The sequence below is a fragment of the Rana temporaria genome, chromosome 2 (assembly GCF_905171775.1).
Source record: "Rana temporaria chromosome 2, aRanTem1.1, whole genome shotgun sequence".
Taxonomy (NCBI): domain Eukaryota; kingdom Metazoa; phylum Chordata; class Amphibia; order Anura; family Ranidae; genus Rana; species Rana temporaria.
In genome coordinates this window covers 402,027,428-402,040,724 of record NC_053490.1, presented here as the reverse complement: position 1 = coordinate 402,040,724, position 13,297 = coordinate 402,027,428, and the positions used below count along the sequence as shown (strand labels likewise).

Genomic DNA, 13,297 nt, shown 5'->3' with positions numbered 1-13,297 from the left:
TGAATACCATGCCCTTCTGGGCCATGCTGGAGCTACCAGGATGACTGGTATGTGCTCCACCCTGATCCTGCGCAGCAGGCGGGGTAGTAACTGGAGCGGGGGAAATGCATAAAGAAGTTTGAACTGATGCCAAGGGCAAACTAACGCATCGGTTCCGCAGGCTCTGGGATCCCTTGTGCGGGACATGAACCTGTCTAGCTTCTTGTTTAGTCTCGATGCCATGATATCCACGTCCGGCACTCCCCACCTCTGGCAGAGTGTCTGAAAGACCTGTGGATGCAGAGACCACTCCCCCGGCAATAGAGTCTGGCGACTTAAGAAGTCCGCCTGTAGGTTGTCCACTCCGGGAATGAATATAGCCGATATGCAGGGCACATGGGCTTCTGCCCACAAGAAAATCAAGCTCACTTCCTTCTGAGCGGCTTGACTCTTGGTTCCCCCTTGGTGATTTATGTATGCCACCGCCGTGGCATTGTCCGATTGTATTCTCACCGGGAACCCCTGCAGTTTGGACGTCCAAGCCCTGAGGGCTAGTCGGGCAGCTCTGAGCTCCAAGATATTGATGGGCAACTGCTTCTCTGCCGCTGCCTAAGTGCCCTGGCGAGTGCAACCCTCCAAAATTGCTCCCCAGCCGATCAGGCTGGCGTCTGTGGTTACTATCTTCCAGGTCACAGGACTGAACGTCTTTCCCTTCAGGAGATTCTGAGGGTTTAACCACCAAGATAGACTTTGCCGGACTCTTGGTGAGAGTGGCAAAGGAATCTCCAAGGCCTGAGGCCTCTTGCTCCATGCTGACAGGATGGTTGCCTGCAGGATGCGAGTGTGGCTCTGAGCATACGGTACCGCCTCGAAGGTGGCCACCATCTTGCCTAGTAGCCGCATACATAGGCGAACAGTTGGCTTTCTCTTGCTCAGAACTATTTGTATTAGCTCTTTGATGGCCTTGACCTTTAATAGAGGTAGGAACACCTTCTGTTCTGTATCCAATCTCATGCCGAGATATTCCAGCTGCCTTGTGGGCCGAAATGCTGATTTGTCTCGATTTAGGACCCAGCCGAACCTCTCGAGGTACTGAACCGTGAGGGCGACTGCTCGTTCCAGGCCAGGAAACGAGTGGTCTACGACCAAGAGGTCGTCCAGGTAAGCTAGGACCATGACCCCTTGGGTCCTTAGATTGGCTAGGATTGGGGCTAGGACCTTTGTGAATACCCGGGGGGCCGTAGCCAACCCGAAGGGGAGCGCCACAAATTGGAAATGACGCTGAGCCACCGAGAAGCGTAGAAATACCTGATGTGGCTGAAAAATTGGCACATGAAGGTAAGCATCCTTTATGTCTATGGACGCCATGAAGTCGTCCTTCTGGAGCACGGCGACAGCTGACCGAATAGTTTCCATCCGGAATGAGCGGACCTTTAGGTACGCATTTACTCCCTTTAAGTCCAAAATTGGCCTGACATCGCCGTTGGGCTTTGGGATGATAAACAGGTTGGAGTAGAACCCCAAGCCCTGTTCCTGGACTGGTACTTCTACTATCACCTTCTGGCACAGCAGATGATTCAAGGCCGCCATCAACGCGGCTCCCTTCACCGGGTCGCCTGGTACTCTTGACTCCTGGTAATGAGGAGGAGGGAATTCTGAAAATTCTAGTTTGTAGCCCGTGGCCACGGAAGACCGTACCCAGCAGTCGGGAATGCTGGCCTCCCAAACTTCTGCAAAGAGACGTAGCCTTCCCCCCACCATCGTGGGTGGGGGCGCCCCTTCATAAGGCCGACTTGGGGGCTGGCTTCGCAGGCTTGCGGTACCACTGCTTCTTGCCCCCAGTGGCTTGGCCTTGTGGCTTATTGTTAAAGCCTGATCTTGCAGGAGGCCGTCGATACTGTCTGGTATTAGAGGGCCCCTGTCCCGGGGAGGGCTGGCGCTTAAACGCGGGCCCTCTGGCTTTCTTCTTGACTGGCTAGAGAGTGCTTTTGCCGCTTGATATAGTCTGAATATATCTATCCAGATCTTCTCCGAAGAGTCGTCCTCCATGGAAGGGAAACCCTACCAGGAGCTTTTTGCATGGGGGCTCAGCCTCCCAACTCTTCAACCATAAGAGCCTTCTCATATGGATTAGAAATAAGGATAAACGTGATGCCTGCTGGATGGAGTCTTTGATAGCATCCACCGTAAAGCGTATAGCCCTCGGTATATCCGAAAATTCCTCTGCCTGCTGGGCAGGGATAAGTTTAAGCATTTGCTTAGTCTTATCTGATAATGCTTGGGTAATTCCAATAGCAGCACAGCGGGCTGAACTATCGCCCCTGCTGAAGTAAAGGAGGCTTTCAGTAATGTTTCCAAGCGTTTATCAACCGGATCCTTAAACACCTGTACGTTTTCCACCGGACAAGTTAAAGATTTGTTCACATAGGAGATGGCTGCGTCCACCGCCGGGGGCGCCCATCTTTTGGAGAATTTCTCCTCCATAGGATATAAAACAGAGAATTTTTTAGGTGGTAAAAAGACTCTATCTGGCTTAATCCAATCCTGAAACATGACCTCCTCGAGTAGAGGATGGATCGGGAAAACTGTGTTGCTTTGAGGCGTTCTTAAAGAGCCTAAAGCTGAAATCGCCGATACTTGAGGTTCTGGTATGGGTAACTTAAATGCCTCATGGACCATGTCCGTTAAGGCCTGAACCCACAAACTTTCCCCTTGGGAGGCTGAACCAGACCCCTCAGTATCCAGATCCTCGATCTCTGAACCACCCTGGTCCAAAGCGTCAAGTCTATCCAATTCCCCTAGGGAAAGGATTTCTGTGTCTGAGGGTTCTTGCTCGGGTGACGGAGACCTAGTCCGCTTTCTACCCGATATAGCTTTAGCTATCCTTTTTGCCATTCTTTTCTCTAGTTCACCTAAAGAAACAGCAAGAACTCTCTCAGTGACAAAGCCGGGGTTGGACTGACCTGGATCAGCCCCAGCACCAGATCCCCCAGGTCCCATCAAGGCGTGCCCTGATATGTCCTGTGGGGAGAGCAGCGGCATAGCCGTGTCTGAGCCCTCGGATTTTGCGGGGGAATCCCCACCCCTTGTACCCTCTGACCCAGAAGGCATGGTATAATACCGAGGTACACCTGCTATCACCCAGCCACAGACGTAGCTAAGGGGATCTGTCGGTTTGGGAGCGATAGAGACTAACGCCCAAACTGAGAAGGGAGATCAGCAGTTCTTTCCCTTCTTTTTCTTTTTTTTTTTTTTTGAAGAGGAAAAGAAACCACTCTGTCTCCCACTAAGTATTGCCAATAGCCATCTGCTGAAAAAAAGGAAAAGAAAACCTATCTGTAGGTTTGACAGTCTTTAGAAAAAACTGCAATTCTTCCTTTCGCCACCGGGTGTCCTCGGCGTGCTCCGCTCTGTGTCCTCCTCTCCTCTAGCTCAGGATGACACTGAGCTCTTGGCAGCTAATGGAAGGACCTCCCCTTCCTTTATTTGTGATTCGCCGCCCACCGGGACGCGCCCCCACCACGGAAACGGCGCGAAAATCGTTTATATCTTGCGCGCGCGCGCGCCCGTCGGCGGGGGCCATCACACATGGAGGAGGACGGAGCAGCGCAGGCACCCAGGCAGGTAAGCCCTTTAGGTAGGTCACAGACCTCCTTTTAGCATGGGAAAAGACTCCCCTCTTACAGAGATCCCACACCTAGCGCCAGCAGCCCAGCTAAACAACACTTACCAGGGAGGTCACATATTACTGGGGAAAAAAGATTGAATCATCCTGTCTCTATCATAGACATAGTGATTCCTTGCCAATGCAGAGCATACCCAGGCCTGTCCCCCTGTGCACCCCCTGTAGGGAACCTGCTAAGAACCAAGTTCCGCAAGCTCCCCCAATACTTACCTGCTCCATGCCGCAGGACTTTTGCACAGCAAGAGGTCCAATCTTCCCCCATCTCCGTGGGTGGCGTCTAGACCTTCAGGCCCTGGGTTCCTATGAAGGAGCCACTGTCCTGGGCCCATATAGCACCCTGGCAACAGAAACATTAGGCCCCCAAAGGTTTCTAAGTTCTGGGCCCAGGGTCCAGCTCTCTGAACAGAAAGCATTATGGGCTACACCCCAATGGTTTGGGGTCCGGTTGCTGACCACTTTAGCACTGAGGCCTTTGGACAGAACCGGTTAGCCCACCTAATCCCAAGGATGTGGAGGTAAGCTAAACCATGACCAACACCTAAGACACTGGCGAAAAAACTGAGGTACTCCTCCTATGGGAGGGGGTTATATAGGGAGGGGCACTTCCTGTTTGAGATTGCCAGTGTCCATCACCTGAAGGTACTCCATATAACCCACATAGTAATGAATATGCCGCTCTGTGTCCCGTGATGTACGAGAAAGAAATACGGTGATTCAGGAACCTGCGCCCGCCCGATGCAGGCTACGAGAGAGAGAGAGAAGATCACCGCTCAAGGTAGGTCTATTGTAGGGTCGTTTCACAAATATAGGACTCCAAGGGTGCAGGCAATGCACTAAGGCAAATATTGGTATAAAGATGAGGGATGGACAGCCGCACTCCAAACCAAACGGGTTGTCTTTATTCAAATCAACAGCAAGAACACAACAGATCACAGCAATAGGAACAGGAGAATACCGACGTTTCGCACTGGCTTCAGTGCTTATTCAGTGCAGGCTACGAGAGGTGCGCGTAAGTTGTACGTTCGGCGTAAAGTTAAGCCCCATAAAGGAGGTGTAACTTCGCAGCAGACATGTAAAGGTCTGCATCAGGGAACAGAAGCCGGCGTTATCCAGAGCAGGATAAACTAGCAGATGTCACACATAGTAAATAGAGTGGGAGCAATATAGCAAGAAGTGAGCAGTGACAGGAGAGCGAGAAGGATCAACAAACCAGAGGATGAGCGGGGGGGATCTGCTGAACGAGGGTACTAATGAGCTGGAGATCTGCTTAGAGGGGGTACTAATGAGCCAGGTTACTGGGATCCTTTAAAACAAAATATAAAATCGATGCACACCAGGCATTTGCCAAGTTTCATTAAAGCTTCAAAAAAGCATCACTGAAGCATCTCGGAAGCACATGTCATACAAAGTTTTTTTTAGATGCAGAGAATGCATTAAGATAAAATAAAAAAACTCAAGCCCTTAGAACCACTTAAAGAAGGGATAAACTTATAGTATGAAGAAAAATCCCGTCTGTATTTTACAGTCCAAGTATTAAAAAAATACACCCTTGCAGCCCCCCCAAACAAGTGCTTGTAATGTTTGGGGGTCCTTACCTTATTCCTCACTCCAACAGGTTCCCTAAGGCGCTGTGACTGTTCCCCAATAGGCTGCTCTGTAAGCTGCAACTGGCTCCAGTCGCACATCTGCCTCCTCAGCATACAGTACAAGGTTAATGTCCCTGTATTGTACAAATTGTGCTGAGGCACCAGAGTCAAATAGAGTGGGGGTTTATAGAATATTGCTTGACTGCATAGCAATTACCTTTTTAACAAATTACTACCTTATTTGGGCACAGAAACACAAAATGTAACACCAAGTGATAGCTAGAGTTATATAATACAGCACAAGAACAGTATCTGCATCACAAAGCAGTTTTGTATTGTGAAACCCATATTATGGCTTACCCACCTGTAATTACTGCAGTGTGGTTTTCCCCGCAAGCAACAAATCGAACTCTATGTGGCTTCAAAGCCTCCACTACTTTGGGTGTAGGCGTTTCAAAAATAAAAGTGCCATGCCCTAGTTGTCCAAACTGACCAAGACCAAATGTATAGACTTCTGTGTCTAAAAAAAGGGAAAAGAAAACCATCAATAGAGCTAGTCACAAAAGAAAAAAAAAATATTAATATTATACACATGCAGAGTGTGTGTGTGTGTGTGTGGGTGTGTATGTATATATTAGAGGTCGACCGATATATCGGTCGGCCGATATTTGGGCCGTTTTTGTGAAATCGGCATCGGCCGATTATCGTGAAAAAAATCGTCCGTACTTCACCGCTACATATATCCAGGCCTTGAGGTCCCTTGCCTTCCAGTCATGTACTGACCAGTCACCAGTGCCCCCGCCATGAATCCTCCATCCGCATTGGCCTCTGCTACTCACCGCAGGTCCTGGAAGTCTACGTACGGCGGCGAGTAGGGGCGTGACGTCACGGTCCTTCCCCCGCAGCTCGCGGTCCACTCCGTGCCCACATTGCGAGTAGGGGGCCACGCCTGTCTCTCACGTCACCCTTGCGTGCCCCACCCCCTTGCTGCTCCTGGTTCCCGGGTCTTCTACTGGCTCTCCGTTGCGAGTAAGGCGTGACGCCCAGTGCGCGCCCGCCCCCTGCTACTCCTTCCCGGCTTCTTATTTTGCAGCCATCCCCTGCATTCGAGCTAGTATGTGGCATATTCGTTCATTGATGTAGATCACTATGGGCATTTATTTTTTGTCAACACTAACACTGCTGGGCGAGGTCACGCTGATGGGCACTTTTTTATGTTAAGGGGCACTCTGATGGGCGCATTTTATTTTAAGGGGCACGCTGATGGGTATATTTTTAATGTGCGCACTGATGAGCATATTGTTTTAAGAGGCACACTGATGGACACATTTTGTTGTGCCCATCAGATTGCCCCTTAACATAAAATATGCCCATCAGCATACACATTAAAAATATACCCATCAGAGTGCCCCTTAACATAAAATTTGCCCATCAGAGTGTCCCTTAATAACAATAAAATGTCTCATGGGCACATTTTATGTTATTAAGGGACACTGTGATGGCAAATTTATGTCAAGGGGGCACTCTGATGGGCACAACAAAACTTTTATGTTAAGGGGCACGCTGATGGGTAATTTTTAATGTGTTCGCTGATGGGCATATTGCATGTTAAGGGGCACTCTGATGGGCAAATTTTATGTAAAGGAGCCGTTTTGTGTGCCATCAGAGTGCCCCTTAACATAAAATGTGCCCATCAGGCGTGACCTTATTTTAAGTTAAGGGGCACAATGCATCCCCACCCATCCCTCTCCACAACACATGGCTGTGGAGGAGGCGGGTACAGAGAGGTGGCTGTAGAGGGAGGGGGTACAGAGAGGTAGCTTTACAGCCACCTCTGTACCTCCCTCTGCCACAACCACCTCTCTGTACCTCCCTCCTCCACAACCACCTCTCTGTACCTCCCTCCTCCACAACCCCCTCTCTGTACCCCCCTCCTTAAAATGACTAAGATTGTATTTTTTTTCTTTTTTAACCTCTTGACCACTGGGCACTTAAACCCCTTCCTGACCAGACCAATTTTCAGCTTTCGGTGCTCTCACAATTTGAATGACAATTACTCCGTCATACAAAACATTGTACCCATTTGAAATTTTTGTCCTTTTTTTCACACAAATAGAGCTTTCTTTTGGTGGTATTAGATCACCCCCTCTGGGTTTTTTATTTTTTGCGCTATAAAGAAAAACGACCCGAAAATTCTGTAAAAAAAAAACAAACAAACTTGTTTCTGTCATATTCGCAGGTTATTTCTCACACACAGCATATGCATACCACGAATGACACCCCAAAACACATTCCTGCTATTCCTCCCGAGTATGGCGATACCCCATGTGTGCAACTTTTACACGGGGGCGGTGGCCACATAGAGAGGCCCACATGCAGGGAGCGCCATCAGCGTTCTGGAAGCACCCAGGCCAATTCTGACATTTCTCTCCTACATGGAAATATCACAATTTATTTGCTATAAAACTACATAGAACCCCAAAACATTATATATGCGGAGTAATTGGGGTATTGCGGAGTATTTGGGTATTGCAGAGTATTGGGGGGTATTGGGGAGTATTGATGAGTATTGGGGGTATTGCGGAGTATTGCAGAGTATTTGGGTATTGCAGAGTATCGCGCAGGGTATTGCAGAGTATGGGGGTTTTGCAGAGTATGGGGGTTTTGCAGAGTATGGGGGGTATGCAGAGTATGGGGGGGGTATGGCGGAGTATGGGGGTATGGCGGGGTATGGGGGGTATGGGGGGTATGGCGGGGTATGGCGGGGTATGGGGGTATGGCGGGGTTATGGGGGGGGAGGGGGGGGTATGCAGAGTATGGGGGGGGTATGCAGAGTATGGGGGGGTATGGCGGGGGTATGCAGAGTATGGGGGGGGGTATGGCGGGGGTATGCAGAGTATGGGGGGGTATGGCGGGGGGTATGCAGAGTATGGGGGGGTATGGCGGGGGTATGCAGAGTATGGGGGGGTATGGCGGGTATGGCGGGGGTATGCAGAGTATGGCGGGGTATGGCGGGGGTATGGCAGAGTATGGGGGGGTATGGCGGGGGATGGCAGAGTATGGGGGGGGTATGGCAGAGTATGGGGGGGTATGGCAGAGTATGGGGGGGGTATGGCAGAGTATGGGGGGGTATGGCAGAGTATGGGGGGGTATGGCAGAGTATGGGGGGGTATTGCAGAGTATTGCGAGCTGGGGAGGGATGGCTGGATCTGTGACTGCAGTTGTCACAGATCCAGGCCACAGCACTGCTGACACCCCGCGCTCCCCCCCCTCCTCCTCTCGCACTGTACCGAACGGTTACAGAGAGGAGGAGGGAGGAACCGGCGTCATCAAATGACGCCGGTTTGTTTACAAGTGATCGCTCCGTCATTTGACGGAGCGATCACGTGGTAAACAGCCGCGATTCGCGGCAATTTACTGTGATCCGTGATGCGCCGGGTTCTTCTAGACCGGCGAGCACGGGACACTTCCTCGCGCGCGCCCAGGGGACGCGCAAACGCGGAAGTGCACGAGGACGTCCCAGGGACGTCCTGTCACAATAACTCGACCGCGCTGTAGCAGTATTTCTGCTATGGCGCGGTCGGCAAAAGGTTAATAATTATGAGGTGGCAACTGATGGCTGCACTGGTGGGCACTAATGAGGTGGTACTGATGGACACTAATGGGCTGAACTGTAGGCACTGATGAGGTTGCACTGACAGCTGAACTGGTGGACACTAATGAGGTGGCACTGATGGACACTGATAGGCTACACTGGTGAGCTGCATTGGTGGGCACTGATAGGCTGCACTCCACCTTTCCACCCTAAACAATAACCTCCTCCCAACCTAGATTTTCTAAAATAATGGGAAAGAAAAAAAAAAAAATCGGCCTAAAATATCGGCCGCAAAAATCGGCCTAAAATATCGGCCGCCCCGATTTTGAAATATCGGCATCGGTATCGGCCAGAGAAAAACCCATATCGGTCGACCTCTAGTGTATATATGTATATATATATATATATATATATATATATATATATATATATATATATATATATATATATATATATATATAATATATAAAATTGTGTATACATACACACACACACACACACACACACGCGCATACACCAGTGGTTACATTTTTAAACACTGCCGATAATTCAGATATTACATGCTAGCTTTCTATTCATTTTTGATATATTTTTTATTGTTTATTTTTATTATTACATTCATGTGACTTTATTTTGCCATACATTCTCCACGATTCCAAATTTCACATACATGATGTGGCTATAATAAAGCCAAATGGTTTGTCACACCTCCTAGTTAACGCACAAAAACAAACAAATTTGGGGAGTCCAAGTGCAAGGCGGTGTACACTTTATTGCTTGGAAGGATGAGATGGGGCCAAGATACACTATACTAATAAGAAAGGTTACAATTTGAACCGTTTACAACAATACAAACACATTATACAAAATACATTCCATCGAACAGTACAGACAAACTAAAAGGTATTTCAGCTTAATGGATAATTAACGATTAGCAGCGACTTGATTTAAAAGACAGCTACGGATTTGTTTTAAAAATCAACTTTGTATTGAGCCTAGCACACAGATTAAATCGGCAATATAAATGCAATAACTAATTTCCATATAAACGTAAAGGACAAATGCACCTTTTGCAAAGAATAATAATTTGCAGGAAAAAAAAAATTACATTAATTTTTCTTTTCGCAAATGAGCCCACACAGGGTTGCAACTGCTGGTGCATTGCAATGCCAGGCTCCTAAAGACTCTTCCTTCTGATCCATATCTGTACTGAGTTACAAGACTTTCAGATAGAGATCTGGAGAAAGTGTCAATGGACTATGACTGTGGTAATTATTGCATTTTTTCTATGCAGGGATCTCCAACTACAGCCCTCCAGCTGTTGCGGAACTACACGTCCCATGAGCCATTGTAAAACTGACATTCACAGACCCGACTAGGCATGATGGGAATTGTAGTTCCTGAACAACTGGAGGGCCATAGTTTAGAGACCCCTGCACTAGAGCTACAAGTTATTTTAATGCGTGGAAGACAGGACTTGTAGGTGTATTCATTCACAGATGTGACAGCTGCAGTGGAGGAGAAGAAACCCACACACTTCAGAGGGGTGTTTATGGACAGAGGAGGGTCCGTTTGGCACCATGTTACACCCTAAATATAAATGCGACATACAACATGATCTAAAAGGTGGAGTTATCTTTTTAAGATTTTGACATTGCCCAATTTTAATCTGTTGCTAAACATAAACCAAAATAGTGGACGTTTACATCACCACTAACTGACCATCCAGGCTCCCACGGAGCTCCATGATGAGCATGCAAATGCTGCTAAATCTCCACATCAGTATACTTGTTCCTCCACAGAAGCCTGGATGGTCAGTTAGTAATGATATAAGTGGTCACCATTTTGTAGGTACACTGAGTCAAAGAGTCAGTTTGTGTGGAAAAATAGGATTTTTTTGTACTCACCGTAAAATCCTTTTCTCTGAGTTCATGGACGAAAACATAGCTCCTTAAATCTTGACAAGTGGGTTATGTTCTCTGTTTACAGGAGAGGACTAGGCAGTAACATGTTAGATAATTAAATACATGTTACATTAACAGAGTTGAACAGCCCCGCCCAGGGGGCGGTCCCTCCAGACATAACCCTCCTCATTGCAGCATGCAGCCTCAGTTCGTAACAAGCAGTACAAACCTAAAAAGGAGGGGTGGGTGCTGTGTCCTTCCATGGACTCAGAAAAAAGGATTTTACTGTGAGTACAAAAAATCCTATTTTCTCTTATCGTCCATGGACAGACACAGCTCCTTAAATCTTGACAAGTGGGACATCCCCAAGCAGTGTCAAAACGAAGGGTGGGAAATACATCAGTAAAACCAATTTTAACTTCACCCCAAAACAAGCAGAGCTCCTCAACGGAGGAGGTGCAACTGTAAACAGCCGCCTGCAAAAACTAGCGGCCAAAAGAAGCATCAGAAGATGCACTCACAGCAACCATGTAAATTCTGGAAAAGGCATGAACGGGCGACCAAGTCGCCGCCTCGCACACCTTTGAGACCGACGCATGATGTTGAAAAAAAACAAAAAAAAACAGGAAGCACCAATTGCCCTGGTCAAAAGTGGCGTGACCGGAAAGAGGGGCCCGTCCCTTAAGAGCATAGGCCTGTATGACAGCTTACCTGATCCGAGAAATGGTGGTCGACGAGACCGCCAGGCCCTTTTGTGGACCAGACACCGACACAAAAGAGTCAGATCTCCGAAACGGACCCGTAGCAGGGTGGTACACCCGCGAAGCACGTACCACACGGAAAGTATGAAAGGCAACCTCAGTAGGATGCGCCGGCCGAGGACAGAAGGATGGAACAACAATGTCCTTTTTTTTCCGGCGAAAGGCCGAAACCACCTTCTAAAGAAGCAAAGTTTGCGGGTGCACCATCATTTAATCCTTATGGAGGATCAAGGCAAGACAAGACCGCCAACTCAGAAACCCCTCTAACAGAGGTGAAGGCCACTAAAGGGGCCACCTTCTGAGATAGTGTCAAGAGAAAATCTCCCTGACGTTTCCAAAAGGAAGGTTCCAGAAGAACCGAGAGCACCAGAGTCAATACTCATGGGGGGAGAGATGGGCCAAGAGGGGAAAGTATATGGCAAACCCCCTGCACAAAAAAAGGGACCCACCAGGGAACGGGCCGCAAAAAGGCCACTGAAAGAACACAGCCAAGGCTGAAATCTGCCCCCCAAAACGGTGCTTTAAGCAATTTTTATATCCACTCCAAGCTGTAAAAACAGTAGGACCCTGGACACCGAGTACGTCTGTGGACGTAACTCCATGTCTTCGCACCAAGAGATGTAAGCCTGCCAGGCGCAACGGTAGATTCTCCGGAAGAAGACTACCATGCCCTCAGCATTGTTGAGATAACCGTGTCGGACAGACCCCGGTCCTCTTAAAGTCTGGCTTCCAATAGCATGTTGAGCAAGTCAGTGACTGTACAACAGGAGGAAGTATGGGACCTCGAGACAGAGGGACCTCCCGCCCTGGCAACCGCCAGAGTACCTCCGCTACCAGGCGCCCCGAGATTGGCGTACCAAGGACCCTGAAGCCAAGCTGCAGCAATTAGAATCATCAGGATCTCCTAAGCCTCCACTCTGTGGAGCAGCAGAGGAAGCAACTACAATGGCGGAATGGCAAAAAAAATTGCCGATACAGACCCCACAGGGCCAGCAGCGTGACTGACGCGTCTGTACCAGATCACTAGACCTGGCCACTAATCTTGACACCCTTGCGGTGGAGACGAGTGGCCAGGAGATCCATGCCTTGTGTGGCTCACCTACCTGCAAGGGAGCCGCAACACCAAGCACAAAGACCATTGGCCCTGGTCCAGCATTTGGCGACTCCAGTAGTCCGCCTGCTGGTATGGCGTTGTCCGGCTGAAACCAGATTGGACGACCTTGCAACCTCCTCGTCCACGAGGAGAAGCATAGCCTGATCTCCTAAAATAGTAGGACAATGAACGGTAGACAAGTTCCACAGCACCTGGTAGTTCCAGGCGGACTCCCACCCAGGCACTAGCCAGGCCCGACCCTGGGTAGCTACCGAGACCAGATAAGAGCGGGCACATACAGGGAGGTGTGGCTGCAGATCCACGCAAGTCCAGCGACTCAGAGCCGACTGGACCCCCCAGAACCCTTGAGGATGGCATCCGTCGTAAACAACGACCACTGGAAGAAAGGAACAACTTCCCAGACCGAAGAGTCAGGGATCTCCGTCACCAACTCAGAGAGACTCTGACTAGGTGGTGCACCAAAATCGAATGATTTCAGAGACAAGCGATTTTTACCACCTGGACATTATTTCCCCCGGAAAACCCGAGTGTGGACCTGGGCATACAGTACCGCCTCGAAGGAGGCTACCCACAGGCCCCGGACCAGCCCGGAGAGAAGACCGATTGTGTGATGCCAATACCTTCCCCGCAGACTGAAGCGTCTGTAATTTCTCCAGGGGAAGAAGGACCTTCA

The 13,297-nt window shown here is 49.1% G+C and overlaps 1 protein-coding gene across 1 annotated transcript in view; it reads right to left on the bottom strand.

Annotated features, from left to right (window-relative positions):
* RPGR (retinitis pigmentosa GTPase regulator) overlaps positions 1-13,297 on the bottom strand; it is a 150,549-nt gene that overhangs the window by 70,245 nt on the left and 67,007 nt on the right. Inside the window, exon 8 of the mRNA XM_040338120.1 lies at positions 5,615-5,770. Coding sequence (XP_040194054.1) covers positions 5,615-5,770 — 156 coding nt within the window. The remainder of the gene's footprint in view (positions 1-5,614; positions 5,771-13,297) is intronic.